Source organism: Sinocyclocheilus rhinocerous, unplaced genomic scaffold (genome assembly GCF_001515625.1).
Source record: "Sinocyclocheilus rhinocerous isolate Xijiao unplaced genomic scaffold, SAMN03320098_v1.1 scaffold3263, whole genome shotgun sequence".
NCBI classification, from domain to species: Eukaryota; Metazoa; Chordata; class Actinopteri; order Cypriniformes; family Cyprinidae; genus Sinocyclocheilus; species Sinocyclocheilus rhinocerous.
Genome location: NW_015664010.1, coordinates 183,928 through 207,236, shown reverse-complemented (window position 1 = coordinate 207,236; position 23,309 = coordinate 183,928). Strand labels below are relative to the sequence as shown.

The following is a 23,309-nucleotide window of genomic DNA, read 5'->3' as shown; positions in this document are numbered from 1 at the left end:
GCAGTTTACTCTTTGTTTGGACCTGATTTAAAGAATGGGTTGTTCTTTTATTTTGGTTAACACAGCATACTAAATAAACATGGAAAGGACTAGAAAAATGTAAGCAATCCGAGGCTGCCGCCGCGTGGTAGTCAGCGTCAAAACAGGGAAATAAAACCTTTATTTTATTACATAAGCGCATTGCATTCCACGAATGAGCAAAATATTTAGACAGAGAGAGAGAAAAAATATAAAAAATAAACTGGCTTCATAGTTTTGGTAAAATTTGACATGGACCTGCTTACAGTTGAATAAATAAATAAATATTTATGAATACATTTATGAAATAAATAATAATAATAATAAAGTAGGTCGATGACGTAATGTATCGACAGTAATACAGCAGATGCATAAGTTATCCCCAATTTTTCTTACTTTCAAGAAGATATTAAGATCTATATTACCTCCTGTATCAAAAAGGCAACTAAAACTTTGAATGTGCAGTATGTTCACTTTTTGATGTTAATTTTATGTATAATTTTTATTTTTCATTTTTATATTTTGTAGGAAAGATTGTTATGTTTATTGTTATGTGATCTGTTTAATTCCATTTATTTATTTGTAATGTAATTGCTTTTTGTTGTTGTTATTTTATTTTTATTTTTTATTTTCTCTCTCTCTCTCTCTCTCTCTCTCTCTTCTGAATTTGAATTGCTATGTATTGTTTGTCCATCCTTGAACCCGTCTTTTCCTTGGCATATGTTTTTCACTTTTCTATTCCTTAGGCAAGTGTTTAAAAAAATTAATAAAGTAGGTCGATGACGTAATGTATCGACAGTAATGCAGGTAAAGCATATGCATTAACTCTTAATACCATCTGTTATTAGAGCAGGGATTTGAATGACATTGATTGGGATAAAGTGAGTTCTATAATTTATAACAAAATAAAATACAAATTGCTCTTTCTGTGATCTGCAAACTGAGGATTTGTTTTGGTCTTTTAATTATGAGAAACCCAGGGGAAAAAATCTGGATGTCTTCTATTTTATGATTATTGATGTATCTTTGGTATTTGGGTTTATAGTTAGTGGGTCAAAACATCCCAATAGCTGGGTCAAAACATCCCAATAGCTGGGTCAAAACATCCCAATAGCTGGGTCAAAACATCCCAATAGCTGGGTCAAAACAACCCAATAGCTGGGTTTGTCCCTTTTTAACCCAGCATTTTTTAGAGTGTATAAAACAGGAAATATATATTTTTATTTGATGAATCTTGTAATAATCCTACGACATCTTGTATGATTGTATGATTCCTGATGTCTAGTATAGGTTAAAAAGGAAATATTTTTTTTTTTATTAATTGTTAATTTTTCAATTAATTTGTTTGGCTAAATATTACATATGCATGTTTCAACCTACTGATTTTGCCATTTTTACACAGATTTGATTAATTATTGGTATTTTCATATAAGCTATTGCTCTCTGAAACTTAAAAAATCTAAAAATGTTAAAAACAAAAACATTAGCTATATCAAACCACAGATTTTATTAATTACTGCCATGTTCCATATAGCTGCCGGTACTCACTGAAACTGAATAAATGAATAAATAAAAAAATAAATTGGTCAGTAAACTGGCTAAAATACCTATAGGTTATTACTGGTGTAATATATAATATATTACATTGATATACATCAGGTGCAATCTAGCGCACGAGCCCTCCGCTTCCTTGTGCACGCGCGTGTTTATCGCCTCCTAAATGTTTCTCCCGTGATGCTCCGCGTGGACGAGAAGCAAGATGGCGGACGCTCTGGATGAATTTCAGAAAGAAACTGGATGCGTCCCGATCCTCCATCCCGAGGTAAAAAAACCCAGCGTCTTTATCCAGCTGCAGCACGGCAGCGATGCGAAACGAAGTAAAAGCCAGTAAAAGCGTAATTTCTACCGCGAACTTCTCACAGTGAAGGAGAAGGACTGAGTCCCCCCCACTGCTGCGTAATAGCATTGCTGCTAATGTTAGCCTTTCATACTCATTGATTATGTTTTTATCTGTCGTTTCATCGCATGTCTAATGTCATATTTTAAGGCAAGAGGTGTGTTTTTATTCTATATTGTGCAGTGGCAAACGTGACATTAGCATATTTGTGGAAGTCTTCACAATGTGTTGTGCTGCGTTTGCATCTAAATGGCAGACAACATTCACAAACAACACCACCATCATTTGAACATTGATTGTGCCATATTGTTTTATTACTATGCCTTTAGGACACTATAGAAGTCTGCGTTTGACTGCATTTTGGTGAGATTAATATAATGACAGATCTGTTTCTGATCTCTGACTCTTATATTTTCGTTAATATATTCATAGATAAATGTTATCATCACTGCTGCAATGATTGATTTACATAATTCCGAATCATTTCCGAAATTTGCATTGACCGTATGTGTTGATGTAGGGAAGTTTTGCATGAAACATGTAATTCTTCCATATAAAGCTCCATAGTTTTATATGTGCAATAGTTTATAAACAGGTTAATTACTAAATCATAACATGACACCTCAAAAATGCAATCAATGAAAAATAATTGCATTCATTTTCACACTTCTTTATTGCAAACCCAGCGTTTAGCTCACTGCTGGTGTGTGTTGTGAGACTGCTTGCTCATATGGGACCTCCTGCTGTAAATTATTCATACTCAAGCAGACTGACCATAGAGCTGATCACACACATGTAGTTTGAGTGAATGGGAACTTCACCCTTGGCTTGCAGTCATACTAACACACGCTGACCTGTTGGACTGAAAGGAAAATCTCAGAATACCTGAGAAGTTAATTTTATTGTTATGCATGATGTTTTAATATTATAGGCTAATAATAATTAGTGGTCAGCCGATGTTTTTTTTTTTAAATGACAGATGCTTATACTGATATCTGCAGAGAAGACAGACAGTGTGTAATATTTATGTATTTAAAATTTAATGCATAACAATAGCAAATGTTTATGTTACATAATATCAAAGACTATAGAATAACCTTAAAGGGACTTAATATAATATTTACTCACAATTTGCTGAAGACAATGTTATATAATGTAAATGACTTTTGTGTGTGTGCTATCTGTCATGTCTGGTTGATTTAGAGGCTAGAACATGAAACCATGATATAGACGGTGTTTTGCATGTGACCTTTTGAGAGAGAAATGGTGAATAGTTTAGCTGTCCTCATAATTTGGATTGTGATGTATTATCAAAAGGTTATATTATAATATGAAGCATTGTTCCAGTTGTTGATTGGGAAAAAAGGTGGGACATAAAGTAAAACCTGAAGTAAATTCTTATTGGAAGCAGGGTTATCAAAGTTAACTAAAACTATGGCTAAAAACATATATATTTTAATGTAATTATTTTAAATTATTTAATTATTATTAAAATAATATTTTTGCTATTTCAGATTAAATTAAGTGACATACACCGGTATTGCGGTATTTAAAAAATTAATATCATAACAAAAATAAACACTGGTATTCGGTATGAACCGGTATACCGCCCAGCGCTACTTAATGTCTTCCTGTTTTAATAGGAAACCAAGCATCTCAGTATGTGTCGCATGGTCCCACAGATGCTGTAACCGCTCGTTTCCTCACTGGCAGGAGGAACATTAGGTCCATATTGAATTAGACCAACTGCTCTGCTACTAGGCACAAAAATATTGAGTCAAACAACCAGACACCTTTATAAAAGTCTGCCGGTGATGCTGAATCTCCCTGCTGCTCATTTTATCAGTTCTGTTTGGCAATCTGTACTGTCTTGCATAACATATCTGTTTCTCTGATCGTTGAAATGGTATATAATAACCTGGATTTGCATTAATGCTATGCGTATGACTTAAAATTAGATTAGGTGCACATCTGCTAGCAGAGATTTCCTCGGTTCAGTCTGCCCTGCTGTAATTTCACTATTATGCCACATTTACCATGTTTTCTAATGGAATACTAACATACTGTACTTGCTAAATATATATATAAATATAATATATATAGTTGTTGACCGATATATATTAGCAAGGCCGATATATCGGCCAATATTTTGCAGGTTTTTTGATAAGCAGCTTTTATTTTGACAGTGATGGGACTTTTATTTTGACCGCAGCGCCTGAGCACAGTTATCATAATGGATTTTTTTTGTTGTTGCATTTTTTAAAAATTTTATTAAATTACGAGTCAAGGAAATATTTTTAAAAAAATCACAGTTGATATTGTTTCTGGTTCATGTGTTAAAGTAAGTTAAGTATTTAAAGTTAAAGATCATATTTACCACATCCAAATCATAGGCCATTATAAATTTCATATATTTTTGACTAAACACATTTTTTGTCTCGATTTCAGAGGTCAAATGTCAGCCAGCTAGATCAATTTCAGCAAGGTTGTGGCTGTATGTTGTGTTGTTGTGCTGGATCATTAACTTTTGATGGATGACCCCAGTTAATGTACTTGCTGTTGGACTGACCTCTGACCTCTCAAAGAACCTTTTAGAAATAAAGATTTGACTGCGCTGTCCATTTGTATGTCCTTTTCACGCAGATTCTCATTCGGGATGCTTCGCTGTAGGGTAATTGTGGATTCAGATGATCCTGCTAGGCTTGCTTGATGAATCTTTGTGTTGATATTGATAATATGTACAATTGTGTCTAGACGGATCGGTGTGGGGTGTGTTTGTAAAAGTAACAACTAGGGCTTTATATTTAGTCATTGTGATGGGTGCAAATGTGCAGGTTCTTGCCTATTACTGACTCGTGTTACTCTGTCCCTGCCGTTTACTCTTCACTAATGAGTTTATGAGCATTTTTAAGGATTATTTGAAATGCCACTTATTATAAATGCATTCTCGTTTACTGTGTTTGCCCGTTCATCATCTTCATACATGAATCTCTGTGGCCGGTGTGTATGTCCCATGTCTCTGCTGGCCTGGCATTACACACACACACACACACACACACACACACACACACACATACACACACACACACACACACATAAAGGGAGCTCGGTGTGTTTGCCAGACCTCCCTTGTGTCCTGTGGGTGTTTTTTGTTTGCCCTTTGCATCTGTTCAAGCTTTTGCCAGAAGGTGTCTTATTTTACAGTGTTTTTACACATCTATTTGAAATTTGTGGTGTTTAAATAACTTCTAGTGTAATAATGTCTGTAGTCTAATATTAATATACTACAGATCTGATTATAGTCCGATTATAGTTATAGTCTGATTATACATCACATTTTCTATGATTGTGGTTTATAATTAAATAATATTTTGTCAATGTGTATTATGTTATTTTAGAACAAATACTTCATTTACATCTAAAAATCATAAAAATATATTTGTAGTGGATTTTTGAGTGGTTATTCAGTGGTGGTTATAAAATATATATAAAATAAATATAAATTTAAATGAAATAAACAAAATGTAAAATAAAATAAAAAATATATGAAATTATAAAATAAAAATATACAATTGAATAAAAAGTAAAATAAATAAATACTTTTATTTAAAAGTAAAAGAAAAAAATTCCTGGAAAGGGTTTGGTGTACAGGGTACAGCTAGAGGTTCAGGTCAGAATGGCTTTTAATACAATAGACAGAGAGCCTCCTCAGCAATCAATAGGGCTGACGTCTTGGACATCTGCTGGTCATCACACACACACACACACACACACCCTCCCCTAACCTGTGACCTGTGAGCACATGCAGACTGAGGGGTTTATTAGTCTAATTATAATGTTAGACGAAGTTTCTTGAACTGCTTTCTTGCTGACCAATAGTATTAAAATGATGGTTTTTGCTACTGTACTGTTAATTTAATAAATAAATCAATAAAATAGCATTTGTTATGATTAGTTAACCTCAGGTAACTGCCATAGTTTTCCAAGATGGGCCGGAAAAGATGTGTAAAAATGGCTGGTCATATGTTAATATGCTTATAGTTAAGACATCTAACGATGAAGTAATAAGCTATATTTGCAGTTGCATTTTAGTTAGGGTTGCCCAATAGTGAAAGCATAAAATAACTAAAATTTTTTGAGTGGTTATAAAATAAAATAAAACATAATGAAATAAATATAAATTAAATAAAATGAAACAATATAAATAAAATCTAAAATAAAAATGATATTAAATTATAAAATAAAATATAAATTTATATGCAGGCTTTTTAGAAAACAAATCTGTAGTGAACAATTATTTTGCTCAAAAATCATGATTGTTTTCATTTGAGAAATTTATTTTTACATTTAATTAGCATTATTGTACTTTCACATAAGCACAGAGAAGGAAAATGTCAGTTCATACGCCCAATTGCAAACAAGTCAAGATTCATGTTTTGATATATTGCGAATGTCACAGACAATTATGCTTAAATAATCGAGACAAGCAGAAGTTGTGATCACGATTAAAATATGATTAATTGTGCAGTTTCAGTATACGTTTATGCCGAGTTCACACTGCACGATTTTAGCCCGATTTTTCACTCACCGACAGGTTTTGCGAAATCGCTGACAAATGCCCGAAATCGGAGGCAAATCGGTGCTCGTTCACGCGAGTGACAATCACGCAGTGTGAACTATCAAAGACGCGATCTGAGGGAATCGCCGACGCGTCGCCAACACCCGTGAAATAATTGCCATGCTAAATATCTGGAGCTGTCGGCGATTCACAATCACGCTGTGATTTTTACTGGGGGACCCCCTCGAAAGCAATTGGGCTATTTTCAGGCTAGTTTTGAGTAGTAATTGGGTGGGTTTTGTAGCGAAAACCTGGCAACCCTGCACCAGACAGAGCTGTCGGCGATTCTTCCTACTGTAAAGTCATGCAGTGTGAAACCCCCTGTCGTAGTTCCATCGTGCAGTGTGAACACAACAACAATTGAATGCTACCCCAGATAGTCGTTCAGTGTGAAACCAACAGTGATGCGACGTCTTTGAAAATCGTGCAGTGTGAACTAGGCATTAGTTGCATCAAAGAGCAAGAAAATCCTGTTTTCCATGATACGGCCCCTTTAAAAGCCTCTTTCAGTGTGTGTGTGTCTTTGAGCTCGTTGTCACCATGGAGACTGACCGTACGTATGACACATTGTGCCCAAGATCCTCAGTGCCAACTCAAGGCTGGCAGTCATGCATATGCTCTGGAACAGAGTAATATCGCGTCCATATTGCAGGCTTTGCGATTAGGAAATCGCAACGTCTCAAATCGCGATTTCGATTCGATTTCGATTAATCGCACAGCCCTACCATCCATCACTCATCCTTCTATCTGATGATGAACTGAACTGACTGTGATTCTCTCCCACAGGAAATTAAACCCCAGAGTCACTATAATCATGACTACAGCGAGAGCGTCAGCCGCAAGAGCCACGTAGACGACTACAGCACTTGGGACATCGTCAAAGCCACCCAGTGAGTCTACACACACACACACACACACACACCGGAACGACCATCTACACTAATATTCCTGACTCAAAAATATCTGATGATGATCATGTCGTCAACACAGCGTCGTATTATCAGTGGACGCATAAGACTTTCCATTTGACACTTTTTTGTGTTTGTTGGCCAGTGTTAATTTTATTAACAAAAACTATGACAAAAAATATTCCTTTCTTTCCACGACTGAGACGAGAAGACAGTGACATAATTAAACACTAACTGTGACTATATTAATATTCGGTATCTTTGACGAAAATAGACGAGACTAAAATGTAGTTTAAAAAAATTAAAGCTCTCTATATCCAGAATTTCTCTATATTTTCTTCGACATGAAAGAGGAGAAAAAATAGAGACCTCCATGAATTTTCATGCTTGGGGTTGCCAGATGTCAAGAGCTTAAATCCCCCTATCATAGGACCCTATAAAATCCATTTGATTTTTTCCCAAATTCCAATTAATTTTTTTCCAAATTCCCTTTTTGTTTTAATTTTTATGGATTCCGATTTTTCTGTTTTTTTCCCCCTCCATTTTAATTTTTCTGGACTCTGTTTTAATGGTTAAATAAAATTTGAGTAGTCAAAAGTCATGTATAAGTAATTAATTGAAATCATAAATCAATTTAACAATAATTTATTAAAAATGCAACAAAAAAATATTTTTTAGGACCCTACGAAATATGCTTTATTTTTTCTCAAATTCCGTTTTATGTTTACCAAATTCTGTGCTTTGTATTTTAATTTTTCTGGATTCCATTTCAATGGTTTAATTTAATTTAAATAATTAAAAAGCCAAAATGTCCAATTAATTCATAAAAACGTATTTATATAAACTTAATTTATTACTTTTTTTTCATTCTGTGTTGTGTATTTTAATTTTTCTGGTAAAAACATTAATTCATCTTTTAATCAAATGAAAACTAAACAAACCCTTTAATTTTTTTTTAGCAAACAAAGTGCTGCACATTCTTGTTTGTGATTTGAGGTTGCTCAATAAATGCATTTACGCAACCTCTGTGCCACAATACAAAGTCTATTGTTTTTTAATAGAAAGGCATGAATATAATTCTGAATTATTGGAATTAACACTAGGAAAGTCTCTGTTTTAGCTTTTGAGAGACTCTTTTGAGTTTTACCAGTTTTCAAAATGTAGAGAGTGTGTTTATATTTATTGACTAAAACTAGACTAAAATTGCCAGACATTTAGACCTGGTTTCACAGACAGGACTAGGCACTAGTTCAATTAGGACATTTAAGTAATTTTTATTAACGTGCCTTAGAAAAAACATTACTGGTGTGCATTTTGAGACAAAACAGAGGCACTGATATATTTTAAGATCAGTCAGACTTACACTTTAGTCTGGGACTAGGCTTAAGCCTTGTCTGTGAAACCGGGGGTTAGTCAACTAAAACTTGATAAAACAAAAAACAGGATAGGTTGATTAAATATGATTAAAAAAAGAAAAGGACATTTGACACAAGACTAAGACTAAATTAAAAAACAGCTGACAAAGTGAACACCAATGTTGGCAAACTGGATAAAAGCTGTTGTTCAGGGATGTTTTGTGGTGTAATTTGAGCTGTTTGTGTGCTCAGGTATGGCATATTGGAGCGATGCCGTGAGCTGGTGGAGGCCGGATATGATGTGCGTCAGCCGGATAAAGAAAATGTCACACTCCTGCACTGGGCGGCGATCAACAACCGCATAGACCTGGTCAAGTACGTCTCTCTCTTATTCATTTTATACACATTCCCTGTTCTCTCCTGGATCCCTAGATTTTTTTTCCCCTCCCGTTATTAAGACACCACACACATACGCACACAGAGGAATGGATAGAGTTATTACTCTGTCAGCGTTAAAAATTCCCATTACGAGACTGTGTGTGCGTGTGCATATCCTCCTCTTAATAAGCGCCTGCTCTGGCGCAGTCATTCATTTTACGCTGCTCTCTTGTGCACTGGGCGGCGATCAACAACCGCATAGACCTGGTCAAGTACGTCTCTCTCTTATTCATTTTATACACATTCCCTGTTCTCTCCTGGATCCCTAGATTTTTTCCCCCCTCCCGTTATTAAGACACCACACACATACGCACACAGAGGAATGGATAGAGTTATTACTCTGTCAGCGTTAAAATTCCCATTACGAGACTGTGTGTGCGTGTGCATATCCTCCTCTTAATAAGCGCCTGCTCTAGCGCAGTCATTCATTTTACGCTGCTCTCTTGTGCAACTGTAAGATATAAAGCCTAGACGTCTCGTTTCCTGAATGCTGTCTGTCTGCCTGCTCTTTTTAGGTACTACATATCTAAAGGTGCCATAGTCGATCAGCTGGGAGGAGATCTCAACTCTACACCGCTGCACTGGGCTACAAGGTGTGTTTGAAATGTGCTACTACAAAATTACAAAAAAAAATTTTACTAAAATAAGTAAATTAAGAAACTAAAACTAATAAAAAGGACGAACACAAAACTAAATTCCTAAAACTTCATTTAAAATTAAACCTTTTGGGTAATTGAAATAAAGCTGAAATTAAATATAGATAGTAGATTAAAAAAACAAAAATGATCAGAAATAAAATAAGTTGACGTTGAATTCCAATATGCAAAAACTAAACCTGAAATAAGATAATAAAGCTAAATAGAAATTAAAATAAATAAATAAAACTAATAAAAATGACAAACACAAAACAGTAATTACAGAAATGTTTCAATTAAACTTTCTTTGGGTAATTGAAATAAAATTTAAAATAAATATAAATATTAGATGGAAAAACGTAAATGGAAATTTGCTGAAATAAAATAAGTTTAAGCTGAAGTATTAAACTTACAAAAACTAAAGCTGAAATAATTGAAGTAAAGCTGAAATATAAATATTAGATGAAAAAAAATTGCTAAAAATAAAATGTTGAATTTGAAGTACTAAAATTACAAAAACTAAAGCTGAAAAAAGTTAAAGCTAAACCGAAATATAAAATAAACTAAAACTAATAAAAATCACAAACAAAACAGAAATTGCTAAAACTTCAATGAAAACGGAAAGTTCAAATATAAATAAATACTAGAATAGTATATATATTATGCTAGAATAACAGTGCATTGCTGTTGTACGCTGCACATTTTGACAAATATGGTAGGTTATCCACTTATTCAATGCATTAAAAAATATGCATAGTGTGCACACTTCAAAATTAGTGCAAGCATGCCAATACTGCGTGTGTGATGTTTTATTAATGCACACACCTCTCGCCTACTCTCTCTCATTCAGACAGGGCCATCTCTCCATGGTGGTGCAGTTAATGAAGTACGGCGCTGATCCGTCTCTCATCGATGGCGAGGGATGCAGTTGTGTGCATCTGGCCACTCAGTTTGGACACACCTCCATTGTAGCGTATCTCATCGCCAAGGGACAGGTACGCTTGTTTAACGCTTATATAACGCTCTGTGTGGTGCTGATCTCATAACAAAAGCTGTCAAAGTCACAGCCAATCAGAATATTTTGATTGCGATTTTGAGTCAGTGAGCTACTCAGGAAGACATGATGAGAATGCCTTATCGCTCAATACTGTTTATTAGCATGCAAAATAGTCGATTTATCATGCATTTTGTCGTGCTTGGTCTATTTTCAGCCTGCAGGGGGCATTTATGACATTTCCATCCACAGGAGTTTGACCGCTAGGAAAGATGGTGTATTTGATCTCAGTCTGATCTTACTTTTAAGTATTCTCTGTGTTGTATTTTCCAGGATGTGGATATGATGGATCAGAATGGCATGACCCCTTTGATGTGGGCGGCTTATCGGATGCACAGGTGTGTGTATTACGAAAGGAAATATATTATTTTGCCATTGTGAGATGTAAAGCTAATAGGTGGGATTTCTGCAGTGTTGACCCGACACGGCTGTTGCTGACGTTTAACGTGTCTGTGAATCTGGGTGATAAGTATCATAAGAACACGGCTCTGCACTGGGCGGTTCTGGCCGGAAACACTACGGTCATCAGCCTGCTGTTGGAGGCTAATGCTAATGTCGACGCACAGAACATCAAGGTAAAGTCCAGACGCCTACACTAGCGTCTGAACTGTGTAGATTAGTGGTACATATTTGCTTTTTTAGTTTTTTTCATTATCAGCATCGGCCCGTAAGTGTCGGATGCAGGACTTTTATTTGGACAGATGCACAGGAGCTTCCTTTTCTTCATCATCATTCATTATCTTTATTTAATAGTTCTTTCTGGTAATTGAACGGCAAATGCTGTTATACTTTTTATATACTGTCTGCATTCAGCAAATATGCCTCTCTTAAACAAGTTTTTGAATATTTAATAAATATTTAATGCCTCAAACCTCGCCAACTCCAGCTGTTTGAGTTTCCTGTGTGCACAGCCTGCATAAAATCGCCTTTTTACTGAATGTTGTATGTAAAATCAGGGTTATCTGGTCTTTATTTGAGAAAATATGATTTCCAGTATGCACTAACTCAGTGGTTCCCAACCCTGGTCCTGGAGGCATCCCAACACTGCACGTTTTGCATGTCTCCTTAATCAAACACACCTGATTCAGGTCATCAGCTCATTAGTAGAGACTGCAAGACCTGAAATTGGTGCGGCAGAGAAAGGAGACATGCAAAATGTGCAGTGTTGGGGTGCCTCCAGGACCAGGGTTGGGAACCACTGCACTAACTTACCAAATTACAGTGCGGACTGTTGGTTATAGTGTTTACTTCCTTTTACTGGGTATTGTTCAGCTTCTTGATTTGTGAAAAACACTATAATAGGATTACTGAATCAGAAGTTGCTATGCAAAATATAAATCAGTCTATTTTACATATTTATTAGCAGATTCAAATGTTTTTTTTTTAAATGAATTAATTTTCTAATTATTTCTAATTATTTTAGTAAAGATTATTTAAAATTAAAATAAATTCCATTGCAGAAATTCAGCCGTCGGCCACAATGCTCAGTGTAATTTTTGTATTATTTATTTACAATTATAGTTTTTATTAATATTATATATTAGCTTTTATTTTTGTATTTTCAGTTTTCATTTTAATTGTAGTTGTCAGGTATTTTAGTACTTAATCCTATTTCAGTAAATTACCAAGGCAACATTTAAAAAAAAATTTAGTTTTTTTTTTTTTTTATCTAATTTTTATGTTTTATTGTATTTTATTTTAAGTTAATGCAAATGTTTTTAATAGTTTTAGTTAATGAAACCACACTGGTGTACATCACATTTAATAATATTTGTTGGTGGCAGGGGGAGACGCCGCTGGATCTGGCCAAACAGAGGAAAAATGTGTGGATGATAAATCATCTGCAGGAGGCCAGACAGGCCAAAGGCTACGACAGCCCCTCGTACCTGAAACGGCTTAAAATGGACAAGGTAGAGCAACTGAAACTGCCTGTTCTGACTCATCAATTACCATTAAGGAGAAATTGAAATGTATTGCATACACTCAGACGTTTCTCTGTCCGTCTGCAGGAGTTCAGACAGAAGGTGATGTTGGGAACTCCGTTCCTGGTGATCTGGCTGGTGGGATTTATCGCCGATCTGGACATTGACTCCTGGCTCATCAAGGGTGGGATGTATGCAGCGGTGTGGCTCGTCGTGCAGTTTCTGTCCAAGTACGACACCATTATACCCATCTGTGGTGCTGCTCAGGCTTTTAATGCATTCTAATGTGAATGCGAAGCATCATCACTAACACTGATCTCTGTTTCTAGGTCTTTCTTTGATCACTCCATGCATAGCGCTCTTCCTCTGGGCATCTATCTGGCCACTAAGTTTTGGATGTACATCACCTGGTTTTATTGGTTCTGGAACGATATCCTTTCAGTCGCTCCATCCTGTGCTGTCAATTTGATGATCATAATAAGGATTTGATGCGACTCAATCAGGTTGATTAAACCCACTTAATCAGAATATTGTATTTAGCTCTTCTGACACAGCATCATTTATCAGCAATAGCAACAAATCCAGCCTTTGCCTTAGTGATTCACATAAGCATCCATTTATATGTTTGTTGACTCAGATGAATATCAGGATAAGAATGCTGACAGCAGGAAACCAGGCCACTTTTTATCCAAGAGCTAAAGAAATTTATATCTTCCGTTGAAAACATCTTCTCTTTCTGTCTTTGTTGTTTTCCCGACATGAAACTTAAAACTGGGTCGCTGAAGTGACGCAATTTATATGGCAATATCTCACTTTTCAGTGTTGAAAGATCTGAAAATGATCTGGTAGAGAAGCTTTTTTGTTTAAACGTTCACTCGGTCTGACAGACTTAATGAAAGGAAATGATGATAGAAATATGAAGTTTAGCAATACGCTCCAGTGTCTGAATGTTTTCATCCATTTACACTTTATGAAAACATAAACTGAGATGAAAATATCCCCCTTTCACCCTAGGTTTACTGACGCCAACATGAATTAGTGGGTTTTTCTGGAGATAATTTGTTTCAAGTTGTGCTGTATGTGTAAAATTCTGGGCAGATGCATAATTTTTGACAGGCTTGACATGGATTTGCCTAATTTTCCATGGAAATTTTTATCAGGCGAAACGCACAATAAATGTAATGAATTTGACACCTTAAGTGATATAGTGTGGGTGAGAGAAGGGCTGGGCAGCTTGACAGTATGTATTGTGCAATGGTAGAAATGTGTCAAATACTGGCCTATTGGTGCGGCGTGAAGCGTTACATTATTTACATCTGAGATAGACACAAAACAAAGTTCTGCAAAATAATAAATGCAGTTGAGAACAGATTTGGAGAAATGTAGCATTCCATCACTTGCTCACCAATGGATCCTCTGCAGTGAATGGGTGCCATCAGAATGAGAGTCCAAACAGCTGATCCATCAATTTTATCAAGAAGTATTAATAAGATGAAGCACTTTTCATGTGTGATGTATTTATTTCGATGGAATATCCAACGTTTGGCATTTCTGTATGGTCATTAAATACATAAACATATAAACAGTTTTTTGTTGAATTTCCAGCAAAAATAACTATATTGTGCTATAAATGATCACTGTGATATATAATTACTCGTACTGTGATATGAGATTCTGTTCATGACGCCCACCATTAGGTGTGAGAGAACGCAAGCACAAACACAAGAAAGCCGAGTTCTTGTCTGGTAATGACAATGTTGCATTTCTGTGCTGTCAGACATTAGTGGTAAAAGAGGATTTCTTCCCAAAGCTGAAGCATTTCCCCCTGTCCTGATCAAACCACTCAAGACGTGACTCATGTCTGGATCTGCCTCTCGAATGAAGCTGCTGAAATGTGGTTTGTGTGGCTGTAATTGGAGGTCGTGGAGTGATGTTTAGTGTGCACAGAACCGCCGTGTGTCCAGGTGCTTCAGGAATAGAAGCAGTGCGCTCAAACCCTGCAGCTGAAATCAGTTCAAGAGCTCTGTGTGGATCAGTTTCCTTCTCGCCTTTATCATCCAACAATAGAGCATCTCCTCTGAGGATTGAGCTCCTTGTTTCCTGCTGTAATTGTTGCCCGTGTGCAGCTCAGCTCAGCGAAACCACCGAGCCGCTTACAGGAGAAACAGGTTTTCTGCATTTGTTAGTGTCTTTCTGGACATACTGTTCTCTGGTTGATGGAGATGCTCATGTTACATCCAGACGTCAAAGCCACAAGTCAAACAGGAAATGTTACATTTTTAAAGAAATAATACATTCAAATGTTGCAGCTCAAAATTCCACGGAACTTTCAGAGTGAATTCAAACAGTCCTTTGTTTAAAGCTTCTTTTCACTGAATTACTTGAACCAGTTCACAGATTGGTCTGAATGATACATTCAAATCAGTCTGATTCAATTGATTGGTCCAAAATTGTATTAACCCTGTTGATTCTTTTGCTGTGTCATATTGAACATAACTTCCTTAACTCTCCACACATCTCCCGTTCGTCACCGTCCACCTGCCCTTCTTGCTCAACAGTCTGGCTCTCTTCTATAACTTTGGCAAGTCTTGGAAGTCTGACCCTGGTATCATCAAAGCATCCGAGGAGCAGAAGAAAAAGGTAAAATCTCAAACTGCAAACAAGTTCAGCAGTGATTACAGCAAATTTACTCAACCTCAGGTCATCCCAGATGTAGATAAGTTCAGTTTTTAATCAGATTAGATTTGGAAATGTAGCATTGCATCACTTGCTCAGCAGTGGATCCTTTGCAGTGAATGGGTGCCGTCAGAATGAGAGACCAAACAGCTGATAAAAACATCACAATAATCCACAAGTAATCCACACCACTCCAGTCCATCAGTTAATGCCTTGTGAAGCAAAAAGCTCTCCTCTATCCATAATAATGCTTCCTCCTGTGAAAAAGTCAGGAGAGAAATATGCACAGATTACAAGCAAAAATATGCCAAAGCATCGCTAAACGAATATGTTGGTGATTTTGATGTAAGAGGACAACAGGAGATGGACTTTTTCACTGGAGGAAGCGTTATGATTATGGACTCATATTTTGGCCAGAATTGACAATTTTGTTAAAACACCTTAATGGATTTGTTTCTTACAAACCTGCAGCCTTTCGCTTCACAATTTGTTAACTGATGGACTGGAGTGGTGTGGATTACTTTTGGATTATTGTGATGTTTTTATCAGCTGTTTGGACTCTCATTCTGACGTCACCCATTCACTGCAGAGCATCCATTGGTGAGAAAGTGATGTCATGCTACATTTCTCCAAATCTTTGAGCTATGATTCAGGGCTCTTTAACTTGGGCCGGTAAACAACCATCAAGAACATCAATGCTTTATGCACAGGAAAGCACCACTCACATTTACTTGAGAAAATGTCTCTTTCTTCTCTTTTTAGACTATAGTTGAATTGGCAGAAACAGGCTGTCTGGATCTCAGCATATTCTGCAGCACCTGTTTGGTAATTATGACTCTTTTCCATTCTGCACACCACTGCTTGAACACAGTCAGCGTTGGCCAGCTGATGACCCAACAGTCTGATTTGCATTGCAATTTCCATCAAGGTGTCCGCACATAAAACACTCACTTTAACGGCCTGTTCTCCACAGATACGGAAGCCTATCAGATCGAAACACTGCGCTGTTTGCAATCGATGCATCGCCAAGTTTGATCACCACTGCCCGTGGGTTGGAAACTGCGTCGGTGAGTTTTACAGTCATATTCCTACATTGAATCCCACCAACCATCCACCTCACATGCTCTTCCGTATTTTAAAAATTCATATCATAACAAAAATAAACACCGGTATTCGGTATGAACCGGTATACTGCCCAGCACTAATTAATCAGTCAAAAATTCTTACGGTCGGTTAACGGTTAACCGGTTAAAGTGAACATCCCTATCTTCCACCTGACATTAACACAAAAAGTCAGAGATTGGGTCAGATGTTCTGCCAGGAAATTGTTCACTGTTGTGACTAATTGGACTAATTTGAGCCTAAGGCAGATAGTTGAGGGAATGTGAAGTAGGAGGTGTGATTCATTCCTTCTGTTTTTCTCCTCATTGTTTGTGGACAGGAAGTGGAAACCACCGTTACTTTATGGGCTACTTGTTCTTCCTGTTGTGTATGATCTGTTGGATGATGTACGGATGCATTTGCTGTGAGTACACTATTTTGCATGGTTTTGTACGATCAATGTAATGATAAATAAATATAAATCACTTTCAAATTAAAATACTATTCCTTTTTTGTAACACTCTACAAACAGGTTTCATTTGTTAACGTGTTATCTACATTAGTTAACATGAACAATACTTAAAGATCATTTAGATTCAGCATTTACTAATTCATTGTTAAAATAAAAATGTGTATCTGTTAACATTAATGCATTGTGAACTATCATTAAAAAGGGTTAATAAATGCTGTAAAAATATTGTTAGTTCATGTTAGTTAATGCACAAAGTGTTCACCCAAAAATGAAAATCTTGTCATCATTTACTCACCCTCAAATTATTCCAAACCTATAAAAGAAGATATTTTGAAGAACGCTGGTAACCAAACAGTTGACGGTAGCCATTGACTTCTATAGTATTTTTTTTCCATACTATAGAAGTCAATGGCTACCGTCAACTGTTTGGTTACCAACGTTCTTCAAAATATCTTCTTTTGTGTTCAACGGAAGAAAGAAACTCATACAGGTTTGGAACGACATGAGGATGAGTAAATGATAACAGAATTTGCATTTTTGGATGAACTGTCTTTTTAATTAATATTAACAAATGAGAACTAAATGTTACCTGATTTTTTTGCATTAGTAGTATTTATAAGGATTGATTGTGATTGCGCTCTGTCTCTGCAGACTGGAGGATTCACTGTGCCACCAGCTACACTAAAGACGGCTTTTGGATCTACATCACGCAGATCGCCAACTGCTCGCCGTGGATGTTCTGGATGTTTCTCAACAGTGTGTTTCACTTCATGTGGGTCGCTGTACTCATCATGTGCCAGCTCTATCAGGTAATGTATGCTCAAGTCTAGATCTGTTGCAAAAGCAAGAGAGCTGCCTACCTAGGCTACATTTTCAGAGGCCTTTGTTTAGGTCTTGAGGATCCATTTCAGTCGGCATGTTGACCTGTAGAAATTGAGTCGGCTCATTAGGGTTTGGAACAGATTGTTTGATGTGTATGTTTGATGTGTCCTCCATAGATCGCTGTTCTGGGCATCACTACAAACGAGCGCATGAACGCCAGAAGATATAAGCACTTTAAAGTTACAGCCACGTCCATTGAGAGCCCTTTCAAGTGAGTCCTTTAAACTCATTTCAGGTTGAGCTGGGAAAAGTTTATCTATACAGCACTGAACACAGAGGAGGATTGTCAAGCGGCCATGACCATAAATACATTTTATAGACGATTGATTTGTGTATTCATCATCAGTACAGTCTTTAGAATATAATCTATATACTGTTCGAAAATGATCCTATTAGTGCTTGTTTGAACACCAACAATTTGGGGGAAGATCCAATTCGATTAAGTGAATTACCTGTAATGAATATGTTTTCATTCAAAAAGTCTCCCATTATAATAATGTTAATATCTATAGATAAAGGGTGGCTGATGGTCGGTGTAGTACTGATATATAATATAATTTAATGATGACAAATCACTTGGAGTTGGTTGTTTTAGTGCTTATAAGCTATTTAAGTAAAAAAATAAATAATAATAAAATCAAATGTTGGCAGTTTTGTTATTGATAAAAAAAAACTTTTAAGAAAAAAATGTGTTACTTGAAATAGAGCTGAAATAAAATATTAGATGAAAAACTTTATTTTGCCTTGCAACTAACTGATAATAATAATTTTAAGTTGAATTACTAATATTACTAACTGAAATAAAACTTAAACTAAAACCAAATAAAAAATATTTAGGAATATTTGAACGATGACTAATACAATTTACAAAATGAATTATGAACAAAAAAAATTTTTTTTTTTTTTTTCAATAAACTGAAAATATAAAAATAAATACTGTTCAAATCTATTGAAAAGCTCATTCAGAATATTAATACAAAGTATATACATGATACTAAAATAACACTGTTTCAGATAATAATGTTTTTTTATTATTTCAGTTAATAAGTTTAAGTGCTAAAATTACTAATATAAAGCTTGAACTAAAACTTGAGTAGAACTTAAATAAAACTATTCACAAATATTTGAACAATGACTAATAAAAATGAATAATGCACAAAAAAATTACATTTAAACAGAACATAAAAATAATTGCTATTCAATTATATTGAAAAGCTAATTCAAAATATGAATAAAACATTGAAGTTATAACACTGTTTCAGATAATAAAGTTAGTAAGTTTAAGTTGAACTACTAAAATTACTAACTAAAACTATAATTGAAATAAAACTATGTAGAAGTATGTGAACAATAATAAAAATTAATAATGGACAAAAACTAATACAAATGACAAAAGCAAGCAACATTACTGAAAATTAAACTGAAATTTTCAATTAAGGCTATGTGGTCTTACAGTTTAGTCAAAAGTAAGAACATTTGTTTAGGAAGTCATTATTGTCTGTGGCAACATTCGGGAAGATAACGTTGCTCCTCTGTTTTGTTCTCGCGCAGTCACGGTTGTATGAGGAACCTCATAGATTTCTTCGAGCTGCGCTGCTGCGGTCTGCTGCGGCCCGTGGTGGTAGACTGGACCTCCCAGTACACAATAGAGTACGACCAGACGTCTCAGGATACCAGCTGGTGTAGCGCGGTGAAGGAGAAGACGGCGCAAGAAGGAGAAGAGGGGAGAGGTTTTCCTGAAGTGCTGCTCAAGCGGGACCATCTCCTTCACCGAGACTGCAAACCTCACCCAGTCAGGAGAACGCATGCTGTCATTGGTTACCGTCACCAACTCCACCCGAGACGCAGGGACACGAGGAACAGGAAGAGGAGGAGTTTAATGACATCAGAGGCAGACGCAGTACAACCCACTCTCCTCGATTGGTCAGCAGAGACGTTTGTGGTTTGTTTTGCACATCGACTGCTTTTTGGTTACGTTCGTTTAACTTTGGTTTTCTTCCTGTGACCCCTTTTTTTGTTGCTTGTAAAGTGATATCGGATCTGCGTAAGTCCTGGTTCAACCTGGAACTTTGCGTAGGAATGAGAATTAGCATAGCAAAAGCGTCAGCCGCTGTGGTGTTTGTGGTTTTAAGGAATCGTTCTGGCCAAAATTAGACTTTTATTATTATTTATTCATCCTCATGTCGCATCAAACCTGTATGACTGACTTTCTTACGTGGAACATAAAAGAAGATGTTTAGCAGAATGTTTAGGCTGCTCTTTTCCATATAAGTAAAAAGCGGGGTTTTTTTTTGTTTGTTTGTTTTTTTCCCCAAAATTTCTATGCAGAGAGTAATACGCATAGATGTTTGGAACGACATGATGATTAGTAAATAACACAACTTTACATTTTTAGGTGAACGATTCCTTCAAGCTGCCTTGATTTGTCTGATCATGAATCCGATCAAAACAGGCATCATATTGACACGCATTCATATGACTAGAGAGATGCCCTGTTTAAATAATGTGACTTAACATATTTATTTTAACCTATTTATGTAGTATTTTTCGAAGAGTAATTATGGTATCATGAGGTAATTTTACATCTTCATTTCCACATATGTGTACATTTGCAGCATGTTTTAATAGTTTAGGTGGAGTGAATCCTACGGAACGTGTCAAGAAGATAAAGCCGGGTCATATTTCACCCCAAAATCAAAAGAAAAACATATTAGATTATATTTTGGTTAGAGAAAATGAAGCCTGTTTAGTAGTTTTTGCATTGTATTATTGTTTTCATGACAGTTAAACACATTTTCCCCATAATTCTCATTAACAACATGCACAAAAACCTCCTCATTACTGTATTTAAATATCAAAGTATTTATATTATATTGCCTTTAAATTATGCTATTTTTTTAAATCATTGTATTACAGCCGTTGTTTACTGTAAAACAATTAAAAAACACTGTATTACAATGAGAATTATAGAAAAAACGTCTGAACACATTATGGTAATGAGCACTGGGAGAGAAGTGTGCAGAATTTACATCAGTTTAATGCTAAAATAATGCAGAACAATCTTCACTTTCATATTATATATACATATAAAAAAATTTTTTTTACATTTTAGGTTGAAATGTGACCTGGACACGTTCTTGATGCGTTTATGAGAGTAATCCAGGTGCCCTCTGAATTTACAAGAAATAACACACTCGTATGTGAACCTCTATATTTATTATGTATGTGTAGTTTAAGGAAGTATATACATTTAAAGTTGAAATGCTGTTGAAAAGCCATTAAGTGGACCTGATAGCTGTATGAACTTAAAGGAAGATGCCGTTTAACACACCAGAGGGGTTCCTTCCATGATTTACCTTTTTTTTTGTTTTGTGGCAGCGACATTATTCGTCTGCCTAAAACAATGCACTGATCTTTTTTTAGTTTTGTTCCGTCGTTACTAAAGAAACAAGCTCGTTTCCCCAGCGTCGCCAAGGGATCTTCATGTTTACGTAAAAAGAGGAAGCTCCTCCCCCTTTTGCTCTCCATTTCCTCTTCCTGTTGGTGTGGCGTTGTCATGGCAGCAGCAGCTGACAGGATGAACTGATGTAAAGAATGTGCATCTGTACATAAATGAACTAGATTCATTATTCTGTGAGTGAATTTCGTTCGTTTTTTTATTTTCGTCTGTGTTAGTTGAAGCTGCTCCTAATTTTTTTATCTTACCAAAAAGCGAAAAAAAAAAAATCATCTATTATCCAAGTGTATGACTGTAGCTTTTAGTGGCGTCTGGCACTGCTGTGTATAGACCTTTGACCTTGCAAGTCTCCACTGCATGTGTGAAGCCTGGACATAGTGATCACCCTATCATCCGAAAGACTCTGTAAATAGTGAATGTTCAGTATTTGCAACCAGGTTTTTTTTTTTTTAATTCTTTTTTGTTTGTTTTTACATTTTAAACCCGATGTGTGTATCGTTCTTGCGTGTCCCTCATGCTCTGCGGCCGATCGGTGCTCTGCAGATGTATTATATCTGAATGTCCCATTCTCGTTGATTATTATGCAGAGCCTAAAGGGTTTCTTTTGTATGTTTCATTGCTGAGTTTGTTGTACCACTGGATGTACAAACTGTAAATGCCAGAGAAGTAGACATAAGCCACGCTGTAACTCAAGCGGACGCGGTCCATGGGCCCCATACTGTAATATTCAGATTAGGCACAGTGACGGTCGTTCATTCATACATGTGACACTGTTTTTAGAGAATATATTCACTCTGTTGTTCCTCTGCCGGCTGTTTTCCCACCATGTGAAAAGCACATGCTCATCTCCAGTGCCTCAGCTGAGATCAGGACGTCACCCTACTCTGCTTCAGATGTAACTTATTGGGCATGGTTCAATTTTAATGGCTTTATTAATAAAACATTCGAAGGTGAAAGGCATGTGGGTTAGTTTTCAATATCACTGCACGACAGAAGCAAAGTGCACTGAAACAAGTGTTTATTTCACATTGAACATGTTTGTTTTCTAAATGTAGATACTCATACAATGACTACTCTATGAACCATTAACGCCAGTAAAGGGTGAGAAAAAAAAAGAATATTTTGCATAAAGAAAATTAACCTTATTTTTAGGACCTTTTTTTTTTTTGAATGATTGACATTTTCCCAAATTCTCATTACTGTAATTCAGTATTTTATTCAAATCAAATTCATACAATTTGTTATATAAAATAATTTATATTAAATACTTCATTGTATTATTATTAATTCTAAATTTATTTTTTTAATGTTTTTACATTATGGTAATTATAATTGTGCTTAATTGTAATGAAAATATAACACTTAATGGTCCTCTATAAACAATTAACACTCTGTAAAGGGTTAAAAAATATTTAGCATATTGCATGCAGAAAAATAACTTTTTCAAAATAAAAAAGGATTGGGAAATTTTCCTAAATTCTCATTACTGTAATGCAGTAGATATTTTGTTGTTTTACAAAAAATATAATATTATATAAAATAATTGTATATAAAATAATTTATATTATTGGGGGGGCAATTAATGGTCCTCTATGAACAATATTAAAAAAATAATATTTTGCATAAAGAAAATTAACTTTATTTCTTAGAGCCATTGTATGTATGTATATATATATATATACATAAAAAAAATTTTTTTTTTTTTTGAAAATTGGATTGTGACATTTTCCCAAATTTCACTACTTTTTTGTATTACAGAAAAAAATATGATACTTAAAATCAACAAATTCTTATATTTTATATAAAATGCTTTATATTATTAAGTACTTAATATAAATTATTTAAAATCAATGTTTTATATTTATGGTAATGAGAA

At 35.4% G+C, this 23,309-nt stretch overlaps 1 protein-coding gene across 1 annotated transcript; it reads left to right on the top strand.

Annotated features, from left to right (window-relative positions):
* Positions 1-1,733: 1,733 nt before the first annotated feature.
* On the top strand, positions 1,734-19,748 carry LOC107729156 (zinc finger DHHC-type palmitoyltransferase 17). Its single transcript, XM_016539550.1, is given in 18 exon segments — positions 1,734-1,840; positions 7,320-7,423; positions 9,049-9,171; positions 9,750-9,827; positions 10,720-10,864; positions 11,197-11,261; positions 11,336-11,498; positions 12,708-12,833; positions 12,933-13,075; positions 13,175-13,275; positions 15,361-15,485; positions 16,284-16,346; positions 16,495-16,588; positions 16,963-17,046; positions 17,746-17,903; positions 18,093-18,187; positions 19,528-19,637; positions 19,640-19,748. Coding segments are annotated over 18 exon segments (1,863 nt in total). The 5' UTR covers positions 1,734-1,777; the 3' UTR covers positions 19,663-19,748.
* The last annotated feature ends 3,561 nt before the right edge of the window (positions 19,749-23,309 follow it).